This window comes from Daldinia caldariorum (assembly GCF_022478825.1).
Source record: "Daldinia caldariorum strain CBS 122874 unplaced genomic scaffold F4812scaffold_9, whole genome shotgun sequence".
Classification (NCBI taxonomy): domain Eukaryota; kingdom Fungi; phylum Ascomycota; class Sordariomycetes; order Xylariales; family Hypoxylaceae; genus Daldinia; species Daldinia caldariorum.
The window spans coordinates 562,083-580,175 of record NW_025953045.1 but is presented as its reverse complement, the minus strand read 5'-3'; the positions used below and the strand labels follow the sequence as shown (position 1 = coordinate 580,175).

Here is an 18,093-nt window from a genome sequence, read left to right as displayed (position 1 = left end):
ACCCTCCGGCAGTAGAGAAAATACCCCGGCTATACGGCAACGTATTAGATGAACCGTTTGTTTCCCAGCGGACGCACGCTCCCACGAAGCCCAAGAAATTCAAGAAATCCAAGAAGTCCAAGAAGTCCCAAGAAGACCAAGACTCTAGGCAGTACGCTTAACTACCACGCAATCGCATCCCGACAGCGTGACTACAAGCATGCCAATCCCTTGGCCGAGTTTGATCGTGGCCGCGATCCGAGGACTCGGAAATGCGGTTTGAAACTTATAAGATGCCAAGAGATCTAACTACAAGACTACAAGACTATATGACAATATAGACTTACCGGTTTACAACTTGCATAGGATTGGCAGAGATGTGCACATTACATCTGCGGAATTGATCTGAGTGATATCACATGGTGTATACGGTAAATTGAGGCGTATGTAACCTGTATGCGGAAGAGGAACGTGGTCACAGTAACCATGTATTGTGCCTAGAAGAGAACTACCTACACCCAAAGCTTGCTATCACTAGAGATTCCCGCGGGGAAATACCAAAGCTCGAGCTCTGAAGTTTGAAAGATGATCTAGGCACTGGGTATAAGAGCTGGTACTATATAATCACCAGGCCAGATGCGTGACGGGCGATGCTAATCGCTGAACAAACACCCATATCTTGACACTGATTGGCTCGAACCAACTACTCCAGGGGCTAAGGTAGATCGCGACGAATCTTCTTCTTCTGTTTCTATTTTAGAAGACATCCCTCGTTCCGTATACACTACCTATACGTTATTGCTCCAACGTGCCTACGTGCACACTTCGATCAATCAACTAGTTACCCCGCGTCCTTAGGTATATCGCTTTCCTAGGCCCGGCACTGTTCACCCACAAAGACTAACGATCAACTGCTAACTACCTCTAACACCGGGCATTACAGTTGCATTTGGCCAGGGGATGGAATGGCGAATCGCATCTAATCCTGTATCTCAGATTCGCCTGTACCGTCTGCACGAGTCATCGCACAGCAGCAGTAGCAGTAGCAGTAAGTGAAGACGGGAGACTCTTCTAATTTTTCCTCTGCTTTCACTTCCCCCCCCTAAAGGCCCCCATATCGTACCCCCCTCCCTCGCGTGGGCTACCAAGCGTGACTTACATACCCCTACGCTGTGCTCCGTTGCTCTAACGTTTGATTTGACCTTAGGTTGGATAGGTTAGGTACAGGTTAGGTACCTACGTAAGCAGGGAAACGGGAGGTTTCAATAATGTATTCGAAGCGAAAGAGGGAGAGAGAGAGAGACACGGAGAAAGACATAGTCAATCCCTATAATACCGACAGAGTCGCGAGAATGTGCCGAAGGTGGGTGTGATCGCCACGGAAGTGATAGGTTCTCTTGAGGCGAGAAGACGTTGTCGTCTCCCCGTTGATACAAGTATCTTCATGGAACCTTCTGTTTCCGGAAACCGTTGTAATGATTGGAGCGTAGTAGTGTTATGCCTGCCTACCTACCTACACACCTGCATACATACATGTATGTATGTATGTATTAATCTTGGTTCTCTATAGACTTTGAGTTTCAGACCTTTAGGTATATATTAATACCTATCATGTCGAGCTCAGCCGCAGTAATCTAGAGATACTAGTTCGTCAGTTGTTGGTCTTTCTATATTTCCTTTGGTACTCTTGGCTAGGTACCTAACCTAACCTACCTGTCATGGAGAATCGAGTTAGAACTATCAAAGACGCCGTTAAGGAGGAGTTCCGGACGGACGTCACCCTCAACCGAGTAGCCAAGTTCGCTCGCACCGCCCCTAAACACTTCCCGTCGGCTGCCAAGCAGTACCTCGCCGACAAGCTTCCTATCATCCAATGGCTACCGCGATATTCCCCGTCGTGGCTCGTCCAAGACTTCATGGCTGGCCTCACGATTGGAGTACTGCTCATCCCCCAAGGTCTAGCATATGCTAAGATCGCAACGATTCCTATTGAGAATGGACTTTACTCTTGTTGGGTTCCTGCTGCGGTGATGGTGTTTATGGGGACGTCGAAGGGTGAGTTGCTTCCGAACTTATATTGATACACAGCAGTGTAGTAAAGAGACACTTACATATAAGGATAGATCTGTCAACGGGACCAACCTCGATCTTGGGTCTACTAACGGCAGAAATCATCCGTGATCTAAAGAACGAGTACTCCCCCACCAACATCTCGTCGGCCGTCGCCATGATGGTAGGCATCTGGTCGCTCCTTATAGGTCTGCTCGGACTCGGTTTCCTGCTCGACTACGTCTCGATCCCCGTCCTCACCGGATTCATCTCGGCAACGGCCTTCGTCATCGGCATGGGCCAGGTCGGTTCCTTAGTCGGGCTGAGCAATGTGCCAGACGGTGCTTTCAACCAGCTCGGCAACGTCCTGAAGCGTCTCCCGCACTGGGACGGCCCAACCTGCGGGATAGGCTTCGGCACCGTGGTCGTCCTGCTAATCCTCCAGAAGATCGGCAAGAAATGGGGCAACAAGCACTTCGCCATCCGGTACATGTCCAGCAGCAGGGCGATCATCGTGATGGTCATCTTCACCTTGATCTCGTATCTCGTCAACAAGGATCGCGACAAGTACCTCTGGAGCGTCAGCGAGGTCAACACCCACGGGATCCAGCACCCGAAAGCCCCCGGGGCAGACCTGCTTGCAAAAGTTGCCGCGCGCTCCATCGCCCCCTTGGTCGCGTGCACCCTCGAACACCAGGCTGTCGGCAAGGCGTTCGCGCGCCGGAACCACTACGCCATCGACCAGACGCAGGAGTTCAACTACCTCGGCGTCACGAACATCATCAACTCGTTCTTCGGCGTGATGCCCGTCGGCGGGGCTATTTCCAGGACCGCCGTCAACTCGGAGTGCAAAGTCAGGAGCCCCCTGAACGGCGTCGTTACGGCAGGCTTTATTATCCTGACGCTATACGTCTTCTCGCCGGCTCTCTACTGGCTTCCTAAGTCGACCTTGGCCGCCATCATCGTAAGCCCCCGCCCCCGCCCCCCCTTTTTTTTTATCTCTTCCCCCTTTCCCCACCCCTGCCCTCTTTAATATCAACTTCCCGGAACAACTCTCATATTCATACCTACCTAAGGTAAGATATCATACTAACCCCACCAACAGATCATGGCCGTAATCCACCTCTTCGGGCCCCTCTCCCTCATATGGCGATACTGGCGCATCTCCCTGGCCGACTTCGTCGCGTGCATGGTCGCCTTCTGGGTCACGATCTTCGTGTCGGCGGAGATCGGCATCGGCGCGGCCGCCGGGTGGAGCGTAGCCTGGACGCTGCTGCGCTCGGCCTTCGCGACGCCCTCGATCCACGCGAGCCAGGCGACCGCCGCCGGGGGCGCGGACAAATCAGGCACTTTCCGGCCCTTGACACACATCCTAACGACAACAACAACAACAGCAACGACGGGGATGGGGACGGGGACGACGGGTGGTCATTTTAATAGTAATAGTAACAATAATAATAATAACCAGATGCCGCGGGCGGGACTGACGACGACGACGGAGAATGTCGGGGGGCCCGTGATACCGGACGACACGGTAGTGGTGCGGTTCGGGGACGCGCTGTTCTTCCCGAACGCGAACCGCAGCAAGGTGGAGGCGCTAGAGGCGATGCAGCTGGCGTACCCGAGCGTGGCGAGCCCGCAGTACAGCGCGGACGCGTCGCGGCAGTGGAGCGTGGCGGCGGAGCGGCGGCTCGCGCGGCTGCGGGCGGAGCGCGGGGTCGTCATGCGCCAGATGCCGCTGTCCGTCGTCATCTGGGACTTCGGCATGGTGCCGTTCGTGGACGCGACCGGCATCACCGCGCTGGCCGAGCTCAAGGACGACGTCCGCAGGCAGCTGGGGTACGGCGTGCAGATACGCATGGTGGGCATGACCAAGGGGGTGCGCAGCCGGTTTCGGCGGGCGAGCTGGAAGCTCGCGGATGCGGATGGCCTGGTCGATGGGGACGCGGATGTGGTGTATCCGTCCCTCGAGAGGGCGATTTGGGATGAGAGGGACCGGGATAGCTTGAAGGGTGTTACTGAGGAGAAGCTTTGAGGTTATTATTGGTGGGCGGAGTATATGATTGTTACGTCTGTTTTGTCTGGCTTTGACTATCGCATAGGGGGAGGGATTTTTGGACCGGAATATTGACTTCTGATGAAACGAAGCGATACTATGGAGTACATCAAATCAATCAAACCCTGATTTCTCTCCGAGGAAAATTGCCTAAATAAGACACCAAGAGATATGAATGATTCTCAATAAGTTGCTGGTCCAGTTGATATCTACCTAAGGTATGTAAGTGGACTATATTCTGAACACTTCTACTCTTGAAGACTAACAAGTATTATTTAGGTAGGTACCTAACCTATGCAATTCTAAAAAGAGATCTGGTAGTATATGAAATATCAGGGCATCAGCTTGTGTTTTCTACTCTTTAACCATCTACGAATGCCTCGTTCTTAGCCTTCTGCGTACTCTCGTCGGTAGATCCATCTTTGTTAGTTGAAGGGCGGTTTGCAATCAAGCGCTGAGCCCGGGTTAGCATCCTCTAGAACGTCTACTATCTTAAGTTATAGATAACATACCACGAGGTTTCTAAGTAGAACGGCAATGGTAACTTTGCCAACTGAAGGGACGTAGATGGACGCCTTCTCTTTGACAGCGGGTCCATCGAAATTTCGGAATGAAGAGAAGTTGATGCAGACGGTTCCATCGCGGATGAGCTCCGTCGGCACCTTAAAGTTTTCTGTGGGAACACCACCAATGATGACGTCGCTGATGGGTATGCATTGCTCCAAGGTCCAGCCCTCTTTGTTATGGACCTGGTGTCGTGGCTGCTTGATACCCTGTCCACGAGTGAAGACCTGAACTCCGGTTATGTCAACCGAGTATACCGTGGCACCATCGTTGGCAAGCAGGGCAGCCAACGGGCGACCATTGACTTCCGAACGGTTGATGACGGTAATAGTTCTCCCGAAAAGCCGGTTTCCGTAGGGGAGAATAGAGTTGTAAATCTGGAGATACTCCAAGATCTTGACCACTGCTAGAGGGGTGCAGGGTAGGATGGACTTCTTCAAATTGTGAGGAGGGTCTAAGAACCTGACATTGTAGTACATGTTGTGAATGTGTTTATGGCAGAGACCCTCAACATCTTTTGCGAGCGATACGGTCTCCTGAACGTAGCGGTCATGAGCCGGGTTGCCAGGGAAGATGGGATAGTAGACAATGATGCCATCCACTTTGTTGTCCTCGTTGGCATTCATGATCTCTTCTTCCAGTTTATCCTTGTCTACTTGACGTAGGTCGAAGGTAAAGCCGCTAAATATCAGTAAGCATTATTGCCCCCAGTGTAAGTGAGCAAAAGGCTCACTGCATTGAGAGCATGCGGTTTCTTACTTCTCTTCACAAGTCTTCTTTGACCACTCAGCATACTTAACCGCTGCCGGGTCATCGTTGGCAAGGAAGGCTACTAGGGTAGGTTGACCTTCATTGTCCTTCTGGATAGACTTTAATGTATTCTTCACCTCAGTAAGAAGGCCTTTAGCAATGGTCTCTGCTAGTACGACCTTGCAGGTCTTGGGTACGTCTTGGGTAGACATTGTTCGATAGGAGTTGGACTTATGTAAACTAGATCAGCTGGAATGTTCTTTCATACGTTTCTGTAAGGATGAAGTTAGGTAAATATATATCTTCATATATGGGAGAGATTATCATAGAGATATAGAAATAATAAAATATGTATAACGAATAGGATGAAATATAGGATGAAATCTATATATAACACAAGGCACGAGTGAATTTCGACATACCTGCCCCACTACGAGTATTTGTGCAACTTGTGCAGCGTGTAATGTGTAAGTTAACGTAAGCAGAGTGACACGAAGAAATTTTAAGAGATATGGACGGTTAAGGAGATACTTTCGATGACAATGGTAAGCCGCAAATCGGACAGCTAATTATATGGTATTCACTAAACATCCCGTAGTAGGTGTCGACTTTGAAGCCAAGTTTTTTTTTTCTTGTCCGTTCAAGGAACCCCCACCAAGCTGCCTAGCGCTAGCGCTAGCGTAATGTGCGAAAAGTCCCTAAAAAAAATTGATTGCCCCTCCTACTTCTTATGGAATTGGCCCTAAATCGGCAGCTCATCCAGGCACTCACTCTACTCGGATCATCGTGCAGCCGCGGGGCATTTCGTCATTCAGATTTAGGTTAGGTAGCGGGAGGTACAACTTCAATATTAATTATGTACATCTTAAGGTACTTTAATATTTTAACATTTTCGACGGCGCATGATTAAATAATATTTACCACATCTTCTAATAAGGTGACTTATTTCTTAGGGGTAGTTGTCTATAAAAAGAACTGCACCTGAAGACGCCCCCCGTTCGACTTTCTCGAATAACATTATCTTGTCCCACTACAAAGAATGGCGACCGTCAAGTTTGACGATCTCGCTTTGCAGTATGTTCTCGCAGATGAGAATGATCAGGAACAAGCAATATCAGAGAAAGCGGCAACAGGTAAGTTTTCCTGTAAAACAAAATAAGTAATATTGACTTGCCAACACCATCTTCGAAGCGATTCAAGAGTCTACGAACACCAGAATAGCCGTTGGTCAGTGGGTCGCTTCTATAAACCGTTGGATTCAACCAGGTGATGATTCGAGCGATGATAACCTCATTACCCGAGCAAAGGCCCTAGACTTTCTAGCTAGCACCCTTGGTATCCTCAAGAAGAGAGATGTATCATTGACAGCCGACCAAATTAAACTCTTGGTAACTTTCTTCGGCTCCCTCTTTTCGAGTGACCATCGAGCTGGAGTTACAGCTTCAGCAAAAGCGTTAAAACACCTGGTTAGCATGAAGTCATTCCAACCCATTCTAGGAGATGATATAATTGCAAACATCTGTAAGCTGGGTGATGATTTCAAACTACAGGCCCCAGCGACACGCCTGGAGCTTTACGAATTATTTCTTGGGCTACTCCAAGATCCCGCCGTGGCCAATCATCTTGAATACCGCCACGGAAGTACGTGCGGATTTATGACCAGCCTTCTAGACCTGTGCAGAAACGAAAGAGATCCACAGAATCTAATCAAGTGGTTTGAGACTCTAAAAATATTTCTACAGAATTTCTCACCCTCGGAAGATATTACGTTGGAGGTCTTCAAAACATTCTCGGCTTATTTTCCCATTTCTCTGCGGTCATCAGCTACACCGTCAGGTATTACCGCTGACGACCTGAAGAGCGCTGTGCGGTCGTGCTTTGCTGCCCATTACCGCCTGGCCAATCATGCGATACCGTATCTCGTTAACAAGCTCGACCAGGGGGACGCGGTGACCGTTACCGTAAAGGTCGACATCCTACAGACGCTTGACGCATGTTTAGTCCAATACGAGCATCCTAAGCAAAGTGTCGTCCCGTTTGTTGATCAGATCTGGAGCTCGCTGAAATACGAGGTTCGAAACGGGGAGATCCCTGATACCATCAAGGCAACTCTAAAGGTCATACGATCCCTTACTGCACGGCTTGACGAGGATGAGCTTCGATCGTTCTTAGCAAGCTCTTGGAGAGACCTTGTCGAAGACATATCTAGTCCAACCTATACAGCTCAAGCTGGTAGACTTCTAGTCGCAATCTCTGGGGCTGGGCCCCAGTCGTTTTCGAGTATCACCCCCCAAGCCATTTCTCACATCCAATATACGCTTAAACATACTCAATCTACGTCGCATAAACAGGAGCTAGTGGCATTACTGAACTCGATTCTCACCATACGGTCACACCTAGTTGATACATTAAAGGACAACCCCGACACGAATGGCAGCCCGAATCTACTAAATGATGAACTATTCGGTGACTCGCTATTTTCTGAGGTTTATGCACCTCTATGGAAGGAAACTTCGGGTGCTCAGGTAAAAGAGCAAGGCGGCGTCTTCAAAAAGACCTTGGAAGGACTTGCCACTCTCGCAGGACAGCGGTCCAGTGACACCGACTCTTCTCGCCAGTTATGTTCTCGTTCTATTTGCGAGAAGATTTTCAATTGGCTTGCGAGCCCGTCGATCGTATATCCGCTGGAGGGCAAACAGTTCAATGAAACTAATAGTGAGGCAAATCAAGACATTCGTGATGCTGCTGTTACAGCGCTCAAGGAAGCTGTTCCTCTGTACCCTCCTGCCTTTCAACTTCTGCTACAACAATACCTGTCCTCACTCAAGGTAGCGTACCAACAGCAACTCGCTCTACATGAGCTTCCTCTGGAGATTAAATTGGTTGCTGGTACCTTATGCGAAGTTGGCGCCTCAGGTTCGCTCGAGAAACGGTCATTATTATCAAATTCCGTCTCTTTGATCAACACCCTACTGAAAGGTTTATTATGGATGCTTTCGGTACAGGCCCCAATAAGATATTGGACTGCACTCATATGTTCCATCCACTTCTCTATTATACAGTCTCTGAGTTCAAGCTCAGAGCAAACACTCAAATCCTCGCAACCAAGGCCTTATACCATTACCAAGGAATGGCATAGTCAATTTGTCCAAAGTATCGAGAACGCCGGGGCCCCTCGACTTGACTTGAGCAAGTTTGGAAATCCCGAACTGGTAACCCAGGCGCTTGAGCAACCAGAGATACAGGATATCGACGTCCACAAGATATTGTTATCGTATTCTCTCTCCATCGTCGAACAATTATACCGTCGTTTTACCACTGTTCAGTACCACAGTGCCGAGAACAACGGAGGCAGTCCCCAAATAGGACTCAGTAAAGACTTCAAGGAAGGACATGACTCTAGTGTCGAACAAGATATATGTCTTCACCAACTCGGTCTACTAGCTGCATCAGTAGTTCGTGCGTTAAACGGGGACGAGCAGAAAGCTCTCAACTTGAGCAAAAATGCGTTTATTCTCTTCCATAACGTGGATTCGGACAATGCTGATGTGTCAATAAATTTACCCTCGGAGAATATTGGAGTGAGCCCGTTAGACGAATTCCGTACAGCACCTTTATCAATGGGTATACTTCAAGGCCTCCATCCTGGCGTGATGGACGTAGAGGTAAGAAAAGCAGTTGTTCGATTCAAATTTATAATGACTGACCGTATCGCTAGTACCATACCAACGCGATGAAGAATATTTGCACTGTTCTGACCACATTCCCGTCGCCCTGTTCTGATACGACAAGGGCTGCCTTAGATATTATTCTTACGATATTATCGAACAAGCTCCGCTTAGAAGACGAAAACTATAGCAACGCAAAACTGCAAATCCAACAAAACCTGACCGATGTCCTAGCCAAAATCTCGAGTCAGGATCCGGGATTTAGTGTTCGCGTCTTCCGCAGCATTCTTCATTTCTTAGCCGGAGATGTGGCACGATTCCGGAGTACTCCTGATACACATAACTCACTGCTCAAATTGGTGTGCGAAAAGGCCCCATCGGAACCCACAGTAGGCCGCCAGTTGGCAAGGAACTTTGAAGTCCTCGTCAGTCCTAAGGAGTGCTTGGAGAAAGAAAACCACGCGATTATAAAGAGACTGAGCGGCGAGTGGCTGTACTTCAAAGCTGTCCAGCCTTACTTGAAGGACTGCTTCCCCAATTCGGGTGTGGACGAGACTGTGGCCGTTAATCGTGCCGTAATGGTGTTCGCTATCCTAAAGCACCTCCAGTACGAGCAATACGCCAGTGACATTGAGCAGATCGTACGTATCGGTATCCGGTCTCTATCAACTTTTAATACGGGGCTAGAAATGGAGTCTTGCCTTCATGTTTTGCTCCAGGTTCTTGAGAAGGGGCCGAACGCGCTCAAAGAGCATCTCGCTGGCCTGATCTCAGGGATGGTCACGGTTTACGAGACGGCCAGAAAGGAGCCCAAAACTACAGGGCCTAAAGAAGATGCTACGGGGGCCAGAACCAAATCAAAGGAACGAGTTCTGTGCCGAAAGTTCGCGTTGGAATTCTTCCAGAAACTACCGAACTCGTACGAGTCTCAGTATCTTGTGCCTTATCGCCAGCAACTGCTACGTCCCCTTTCAGCAGCCTGTGGCGACTCGGTTAGGGAGATTCGACGGATAGCACTGGGGGCAAGGAAGGCTTGGGAAGAGCTTGCTTGAAGACTCACTACTGGAACTTAATGTGACCTAGCTAGATAGTCGGCCGAGATAGTACTACACGTAGTTACTCTAGTTCAGATAAGAGGTTGAGTCCTCTAGAAGGGTTCCAACTACTATCAGCCTGTAAGCTAGGAACTGAATATACCTATGCGAATGGTCTTGCAACGCTGCATTCAAGCACGTCCCAGACACTTATTGAGTCTTCTTAAACAGTGGACCAGTAAATAAACATACAACTGGCACAAAGCTATTCATAAGCGACTTAGGTACCAGGTAAGCATTAGGTGTAGAAGGTATACAGTATTATATTTTCAACACATATACCCATGGCTTTACTATATTAGATCAAACTCCCTTATGCAGGTACTTAAAAACTACGCCTTTCTGCGCTTCGACTTCTTCCCCGACGCCGGCGCTGCCGCTTCGGCACCCGTAGCCGCGGACGCAGACTGCGAAGCGGCAATAGCGTCCAAGACGTCCGCATCGGCGCTTAGGAAATCGGGTACTGCAGCAACAGCACCAGCACCAGCAGCAGCAGGAGGAGGTTCGACTCGCTTGGGATCGGCCTTCGCGACCAAGGGCACGGCGGTGGCGAACATGGTCTGGAACGGCCGCGCGACGAAGTGTCCCTGCACGTCGAACCACTCGGTGAAGGGGCGCGCGAGCTCGACGGTTTCTTCCGGGGCGTGGCTGTTCTTGGGCGGGGTCACGGTGATCTTGACGTTGTATATCGGGACGTTCTTCTTGGTCGAGGTGGCGATTGAGATCTGCGTGTGGAATATGCGGGTTAGATGGGGAGTTCTGTAGCTAAACCAACTAATACCGATACCGATACCGATACTGATACTATCACTACGTTGAAGGCTGGGAGGTAGTGTGTGTGTGTGTGTAGAAGAATTAGGTGAATTTGGGGGGTTAGGTTGTTTTTTACCTTGGACCCGTCGGGCGCGACGCCCTGGTACACGGTCCCCTTCTCAACGAAGCTGATCCAAAAGGTCAAGATGCCGTTGAGCAGGGCGTAGAGGGCGACGGCGGCGGCGGTGTAGTACTTGGTGGCGTCGAAGCCGAGCTTGTAGTCCCAGGCGAAGCAGGCGGCGGCGACGGCGAAGGCGCCGTACCCGAGGGCCAGCCGCGTGTCGGCCAGCCGGTGGTCCTGCCGGAACTTGAGCGAGTTCAGGTAGTTGGGGATCGCATCGTCGGAGGTGTTCTTCAGGTCTGCGGTTGGGGGAGAGAATGTGTTAGTTACTTTATATATATATATATATAAAGGACGGCAAAGCTTGGGGGTATCGGAATCATACCAGCGAGGTTGTGGACGGCAATTCGTTCCTGGGAGGCCATGATCGAGCTCGATGCTCGATTTTCTCCTAGTACTCGGAGTGAAGCTTGGAAATTGTACTTGTAACTCGCACTTGGATTGTGCCGGGTATGAGTACTGAAGATCTCAAGTGAAGGAGAGGTGGCCTTCTTGTTAGTCGAATATCTGTCTTAGTTGAGTGTCAGCTCATAGAGAGGTACAAGATACATCTTCAAAGTTGTAAGAAGAGGTACCTAAGTACATAACATGCCTATTGGAATGGCTTTCATTTGCGGCTGCTCTGGTCTTGACTGGTCTTGAGTGGGGCGCTTTAAAGTTCAGCCCTGGACCGAGCTCTGTTTGGTTATTGCATAATCCCTACCTTAGGTACCTTACCTAAATACGCTACATATATCATTATCAATGCCGACTTGAACTTCAACTACTAGTTAACTACTACAGTTCATAACGAGTATCTGCTGTTAGGCCCACAGCCCCAAGTCCGCTAATCATGGCTCAATTACAGCCTCAGACGATCTATAGAGATCCTCAGCTTCTGTAAGTTAGGTAGTCTTAGCTAGGAATCATTCGAAGCTCTACTAACTCCCCCTTGATAGTTACTGGATCTTGCTCCCGATTACGGCTGTGATGGTAGGCTCATGCGTCTCGCCTACCCGAGAGGATTGTGCGCTGATAGAAGAATAGATCCTAACAGGTGTCCTGCGATACTATGCTACCGTCCTTATGCAGAGCCCTCCCAAGAAGCTCGATCAAAAGGCCATGAGAGAGCAGCGATCCTTGCTACATGGCATCGCCGTGCGCACCAACTTTCACGTCTTATCCGAACCATCTTTCCGCGCGCGGAGAGACTATCTTATCGATGCCTATGAATCCGGTGCCTTCCTGAAAGATCCCGAGCGCCGTGGACAGCCGCCTCCGAACCCCATGACCGACCCCGGCGCCATGGACGGCATGATGGGTATGATGAAGAATAACATGGCCATGATGATTCCCAACACTCTCATCATGAGCTGGATAAATGCCTTCTTTAGCGGGTTTGTCATTATCAAGCTGCCTTTCCCACTTACTATCAAGTTCAAGAGTATGTTACAAGCCGGTGTCGCAACCAAGGAAATGGACCCAAGATGGATGTCTAGTATCAGTTGGTACTTCTTGTGTTACTTCGGATTGCAATTTGTCTTCAACTTTTTGCTCGGGAATGAAAACGGTAAGTCCACTTGCAATCACAACAATAATGTCAACGTAACGAATCTGACCCTACGGTACACTAGCCGCAAACCAGATGGCCCAACAAATGTCGGGGATGGGGCCTCAAAACGCCCAAATGTTCGGACCTGGCGTTGATCCTGATAAACAGTTCAAGACGGAGGCTGAGAACCTTGCTGTGGTTGAGCATTACTCGGTCTTGGACGGAGTAGAAGGTCGATTGCTCGAGGGTATCAAATCTAAATAAAGGAGGACTAAGGTAGCCAATCAGCTTGGCCTACGCAAATACATAGCAATTCCCAACCGAACGCCATTAAGTGTAGTTGTATACAGCTAGTTAGAAAGAACCACCGCGAGATCACTCCCACCACAGACAGACCCCGAGACCTTCTTTCATCATAGTCCCTTTGATGCGGTAAGGGGACAACTTCTTGGCTTTGTCGACTGCCTCTTCCTCAGCGCTCTCGGGCGTCTGATCGTGCCATTCCTCCTCGATCACCTGGAGGCGGACCATCTCGTTCTTGTCATACCACATCGGATCGCCATCCGGGTCGTAGATCCAAGTCCAAGCCTTTTCATTATGGTTGCTAGAGGGGGCGGTGAGTCGCATATAAAAAAAAATAAAACATACAACCAGGTGGTACCTACTATTGCGTGTTTTCGGGCAACTCCTTATACTCGACAAATATATCTTCGAAAAAATCAGTGCGGACTGACGACGATTAGTGGTTTGTGTTCTCTTGAGGTTTAGTAGAGAAACATACTGTGGATTCCGTCCTGCGTAGCTTCACTGATTCTCCCAAATATAGTCTCGCCCTTAAAGGGTCTAAAGACGATCATACGAAATTCGACTGTTGTATAAAAAGTCAGTGTTAGTACTAGACGGGGTTTCTTCGTGATGGTGTGAAAAATAGAAACTGTATGGTATACCATTGACATTAACCATTCCACTTCCATGTCCGATCAGGCCTTCGGATGCCCATAGCAGATCATACATGCAAATGCAAAGACCGATCTTCTGGATTACTCGGTTTGCGTACTTCGCATTGATGCTATCTTCAATCGCGATGTGGCTGGGCTTCTCAAAATTGTCCGGCCTGATCTGCACCAGATCGGCGATTTTCGTCTATGATTTTTTGTCAATTATACGAATATCCGGATTTTACATAAGTACCTAGACTTACCAGAATAAACATTCTTTTTCTTTTTTCGATTGTAGCTGCAGTTATGATGAAAATTTCATCATGCACTCGTTCAAATGGTAGTTACGGTACACCCTACTAGGTATAACCAGCCAGTGGAAGCTATGGGACTTTTTTTCTTGTCTAGAACGGAAGTCGCACCGTAGCAATAATAATATTATACTGTATACTATTACAAAAACACTAAGAAGTGGCACACCTTCTAGTTGATGTTTTCTATATATATACTTTGACTAAACATACCGAACATTATAATTATAAGAGCAACTAGTTAAATATTATACCAGATTAGGTAAAGAGTATTAATGCTATTTTGCAATTACTGCTATTAGTTATAAAATGTATTACTATTCTAACATACTGTGTGTGTCCACATTGGTGGTAGGTGCGCGAGCTTTTTTGACGTCTTAAGCACTTGCCAGTGCACGGAACCTTTGCTTTGTTGGCAGTCGCCGGCAGGCGTAGACGGGTTTACTGGCTGACTGGTTCAGTTATTATTAGGTACCTTAGGTAGGTGCGACTGAGGCGTATTATTCTCCGGCAGTCCGGTTATGATCAGTCAGGTACCTACTATGTATATACTACTAGGTCTGCGCTAGCGTCGCGTTAAAAAGTTTATCGCGTTTACATAAATTCTTGCAGGGGTCCATCTGTGCTGGCCTTCAAAAAATAGAACCCACACATCCATAACATTTCATCATATACGACTGAGAAATCTTCGAGTTAAACCTGCATCCGAAGCACAACTTTCTCTAGATATCTTGATCGTCTTCCCGTCTTCAACCGCGTTCATTTCCAATTGATTCACTTCGCAATTTTTTATCTTTCCTTTTCCAATTCTAGTATATCAAACTCACCAGTCTTGAAAGTCACCAGGCGGTGTGATTTACCCCCTGCCCATATAGTGGGCAGTTAGCCTCTGGTATGTTTTTGCTTTAACTACTTTCCCTCTCTTCTTTGATCTTCGCCGCCATGATTTCTAACGCCAAACCTTCTAGTTATCCCTCAGACTAACTGACGTTTACATACTTCTCTTTCTGAACTTACAAAAAAGAAAAAAAAAACAATTCAAGATGAGCAGCTATCCCTACGCGCCCCCTCCGCCAGCTCCCTCAGCAGCTTCGCCGAGCCCGTATCCCCCGTATGGTCAAGGACCGGGATACTCTCACACACCTCGCGGTGGCCATGCTGGAGCAGCGAGTAGCAGCAGAGGTCATGGCCATCACCAAGGACCCGGCCGTACTGAATACGGCTCTCCTTATTATCAAGATTACTCTGCCCCTAGCGGTGGGCCGTACAACCCTCCTCAACCGACAAATTACTGGCAAGGAACACCACCTGCGAGCCACAATCATCCTGCCGGCTCTTCAATCCCGCCAACTTACCCTCCTAGTTACGCTCCTCAGGGATTTCACCCTCAACCTAGCCAGCCTTACCAACCGCCGTATCCCAACCAGTCTTCTCGTCCTCCTTATGGAGCTCCCTATGGTCAAGCGCCTAATGAGTATGCTCAACAACCTCTTCAGCCGTGGGGCGATCAATCTCAGTCATTTTCTCACTATTCTAGTCGCGGCGGACGTGGCGGATACCCGAGTGATCGTAGTGGTCATCTACGCAGTCCTTATCCTCCTGCACATCACCAACCAGCTCCCCTCCAGCAGCCGCCGTACGGCTATCCCCCAGCCCCTTCCCCATCCTACCCCGGTTCACCACAGTCTCATTATGGACCTAACAGCAGAGGACATGGTCGTGGTGGTCACGCTCACTCGAACAGAGGAGCTCATGCTATGAACAATGATCGTGGCGAGAAGTTTCGCCCTCGTGACCAGAAACCGCACCAGCCGTTCAACAACTATCAGAAGTCTGATCCTGCTGGCGCTAAGAAGAAGAAGCGCAAGACAAACACGCTGGGACTAACCCCGGGAGATGAGGATTCAGACGAAGGTGTAGATGAGGAGAAGCGTCTAGAAGAGTTGCTCGGCACAGATGCCCCAGGGTAAGTTCCCCATTTCGTGTTCACCTGCGTTATAGTCTAAGCTAACTTGTCAGTTACAGCATACCCGACGGTGATCTCGCGAAGTGGATAGCGGAGCGCAAAGCGAATTTCCCAACTAAGGCTCGCGTGGCACAAAAGAAGGAGGCGGGATTGGTCTCGACACCGGCTGCTAACACTAATGACGGCAAGGAGACTGTTACCGCTCAGGTCGACCCGGTCGAAAAGGAAGCAGATCGTCTACGTAAGAGGTTGGCGAAGCTCGACCGGCAGATCGAGAAGCGCAAACGTGCCCCTAACGACGAGGGTGACGAGATGCGCATAGAGTCATCCTCGGAAGATTCCGACGACGACCAACCTGAAGCTTTGCCGACAGACAAATCGGCTAGCGGATTTTTGCCTCCTCCGCCCATCACACGAGCTGACCCCTCAAACCACTGCAAGTATTACTCCACCGGGGGAATTTGCGGTAAGAAGGGCAAGTGCCGTTTTGTTCACGACCCCGCTGTTCGCGAAGCCGCCCTTCAGGAGCGGACGAGAAACGGGGGTCGAATGACACTCAAGCAGCGCCTCCTTCTTAATGACAAGGATCAAGACGACATGGAAGTGATCAAGACGATTGTGGATATGCGCTCCAGCGGACGCTTACACGATCCTCATACCTCTACCGACCAGCAGGATAAGGAAAAACCCGCCGTCGCTGCTGTTTCTTCGCTTCCCACTATCGGAGGGGAGGCTAACCTGCCGCCCAACCCTTACGCGCACCTGAAGAACGCGGACAGAAACCAGCAATACCGCAAGCCTAAGAAGCATAATGATTGGCCCTCCCCCGCCCAACACCAATCATGGAACATTCCCAGCTACGCAGGTGTTGGCATGCCACCTAAGTAGTTGCCAGTTATATCCCGGATGGGGGTGGCCTTTCCACCAATCCAACTACAGTTTGCAGTGCACAGATTATAAATTTCCTCATCAATGTGATGAACTTGAGCGATAGACGCGTTGCCATGTGGCACGCAGCAGGCTATATGCGCCTTTCGGATTAGTTATCCACGAGAGATTAGGGAAAAGCTGAGTTTCTAATAATGGTTCGACATGTTCCTCTTTACCAGTTCTAGGACATGGTGGTTCCCACACGTCATTTCCAACCAATCCGTCATTCGTTCTTTTCCTGTCCACGACCTGCCAAGTAGCAGCAGGTATTATATTATCGTTTACTCCGGGTTATTATTTTTTTTTTCGTGCTCTACTCTGCATTCCTTTTAGACACAGAACGGACCAACCAAGAGATTGTTATTTACCTTTTTTTTTTCGTATTCGTACGTGGAGGGATTTTTGCCATTGCCTTAAATTGCCTATCTCGACATTTCACAACTTGGGTTAGCGAGTCTCCGAGATTGCCTCCATACACACATACATGCGTACATACACTTCCAACCGGTTATATCTGCTGTCATGGTCACAGTGGCATTTGGGAGAGGCGTCTGGCGCGGGCACCGCTGAGAAGGGGCTTGCAAGGACAAGCCTGGTTAGGGAAAGGACTTACGGATTAAACTGCGGGCGTAAATGGATAGAGATAACTAGGGAGAGCTGGCGTCCGGATTAACGGGCAGTCTGGTAGCGCGTATCATCTGAGTTCCTATCATTTCTCGCTTTCACTTCAATTTTTATTCCAATGCTTATTTTCCTGACTGGTGGTGAGTGTGACTTGGCTTGTGATATACCTTAGGTGCCTACTAGATTAGCATACTCAAGCTCATAAGAATTCAGGGGCGATAGACTAAGGCTTGGGACCTTTTAGCAATTAGACCAGAAGATACAAATCATACCTAGGTAGGTAAAAGTGATAGCGCATGAGGTTTGTGCGATTCATTCATAATATCTTTTTGACTACCTGATCTAAATTTTTATCTCGCCCGTCTGCCCCGGATGTTTGTGAGTACTAGCCTACCAAGATGTCCATTAAACGCCTGACGCCATTTGGTAATGCATATTTTTCATGCCTAAAGAAGTCTACCCGCGGAGAATTATATTGTGGTAATGGCAGTAGACATCCCGGGGTCACTTGCTCCACCTCAGACGTTCCCCTTGGCCTTTCCGTCGGTCGTAATAGTATTAATACCAGCCAACTAGACGTAAGAGGTTTCCTCATCATCTCGTAGTCCCCCCCCCCCCCCCCCCCCCGCGGGGGGGGGGGGGGGGGGGGGGGGGGGGGGGGGGGCGCCCCCCACACCCACGAGCAGAGGAGAACTGGAA

General features: G+C 49.2%; 8 protein-coding genes across 8 annotated transcripts; 4 read left to right on the top strand and 4 right to left on the bottom strand.

Moving 5' to 3' along the window:
• The first annotated feature begins 1,110 nt into the window (after positions 1 to 1,110).
• On the top strand, positions 1,111 to 4,294 carry F4812DRAFT_398914 (sulfate permease). Its single transcript, XM_047932186.1, has 3 exons — positions 1,111 to 2,034; positions 2,103 to 2,992; positions 3,134 to 4,294. Exons 1-3 carry the CDS (start codon positions 1,698 to 1,700, stop codon positions 4,061 to 4,063), a joined length of 2,157 nt encoding a protein of 718 aa, XP_047789799.1. The 5' UTR covers positions 1,111 to 1,697; the 3' UTR covers positions 4,064 to 4,294.
• On the bottom strand, positions 4,215 to 6,059 carry F4812DRAFT_398963 (putative methylenetetrahydrofolate dehydrogenase). The gene is made up of 5 exons (XM_047932187.1): positions 5,821 to 6,059; positions 5,408 to 5,628; positions 4,597 to 5,329; positions 4,377 to 4,538; positions 4,215 to 4,297 (listed from the first exon to the last, which is right to left on the bottom strand). Exons 2-4 carry the CDS (start codon positions 5,608 to 5,610, stop codon positions 4,446 to 4,448), a joined length of 1,029 nt encoding a protein of 342 aa, XP_047789798.1. The 5' UTR covers positions 5,611 to 5,628; positions 5,821 to 6,059; the 3' UTR covers positions 4,215 to 4,297; positions 4,377 to 4,445.
• A 109-nt stretch (positions 6,060 to 6,168) lies between these two features.
• On the top strand, positions 6,169 to 10,301 carry F4812DRAFT_429713 (Dos2-interacting transcription regulator of RNA-Pol-II-domain-containing protein). Its single transcript, XM_047934300.1, has 3 exons — positions 6,169 to 6,531; positions 6,590 to 9,063; positions 9,117 to 10,301. Exons 1-3 carry the CDS (start codon positions 6,438 to 6,440, stop codon positions 10,116 to 10,118), a joined length of 3,570 nt encoding a protein of 1,189 aa, XP_047789797.1. The 5' UTR covers positions 6,169 to 6,437; the 3' UTR covers positions 10,119 to 10,301.
• On the bottom strand, positions 10,302 to 11,704 carry F4812DRAFT_429711 (SPC25-domain-containing protein). The gene is made up of 3 exons (XM_047934299.1): positions 11,420 to 11,704; positions 11,050 to 11,333; positions 10,302 to 10,885 (listed from the first exon to the last, which is right to left on the bottom strand). The coding sequence occupies exons 1-3, from the start codon at positions 11,457 to 11,459 to the stop codon at positions 10,493 to 10,495; spliced, it is 717 nt and encodes a 238-aa protein (XP_047789796.1). The 5' UTR covers positions 11,460 to 11,704; the 3' UTR covers positions 10,302 to 10,492.
• Positions 11,705 to 11,926: 222 nt separating this feature from the next.
• Positions 11,927 to 12,889, top strand: F4812DRAFT_459586 (uncharacterized protein; the record flags this gene model as incomplete). The annotated part of the gene is made up of 4 exons (XM_047937575.1): positions 11,927 to 11,973; positions 12,033 to 12,066; positions 12,121 to 12,643; positions 12,708 to 12,889. The coding sequence occupies 4 exons, from the start codon at positions 11,927 to 11,929 to the stop codon at positions 12,887 to 12,889; spliced, it is 786 nt and encodes a 261-aa protein (XP_047789795.1).
• Positions 12,890 to 13,000: 111 nt separating this feature from the next.
• Positions 13,001 to 13,838, bottom strand: F4812DRAFT_459585 (RNA polymerase III subunit Rpc25-domain-containing protein; the record flags this gene model as incomplete). The annotated part of the gene is made up of 5 exons (XM_047937574.1): positions 13,001 to 13,229; positions 13,291 to 13,354; positions 13,407 to 13,493; positions 13,573 to 13,768; positions 13,827 to 13,838. 5 exons carry the CDS (start codon positions 13,836 to 13,838, stop codon positions 13,001 to 13,003), a joined length of 588 nt encoding a protein of 195 aa, XP_047789794.1.
• Positions 13,839 to 14,323: 485 nt separating this feature from the next.
• Positions 14,324 to 16,991, top strand: F4812DRAFT_398716 (uncharacterized protein). The gene is made up of 2 exons (XM_047932185.1): positions 14,324 to 15,840; positions 15,900 to 16,991. The coding sequence occupies exons 1-2, from the start codon at positions 14,918 to 14,920 to the stop codon at positions 16,726 to 16,728; spliced, it is 1,752 nt and encodes a 583-aa protein (XP_047789793.1). The 5' UTR covers positions 14,324 to 14,917; the 3' UTR covers positions 16,729 to 16,991.
• A 684-nt stretch (positions 16,992 to 17,675) lies between these two features.
• Positions 17,676 to 18,009, bottom strand: F4812DRAFT_429698 (uncharacterized protein). The gene has a single exon (XM_047934298.1). It carries the CDS (start codon positions 17,990 to 17,992, stop codon positions 17,780 to 17,782), a length of 213 nt encoding a protein of 70 aa, XP_047789792.1. The 5' UTR covers positions 17,993 to 18,009; the 3' UTR covers positions 17,676 to 17,779.
• Positions 18,010 to 18,093: the final 84 nt, after the last annotated feature.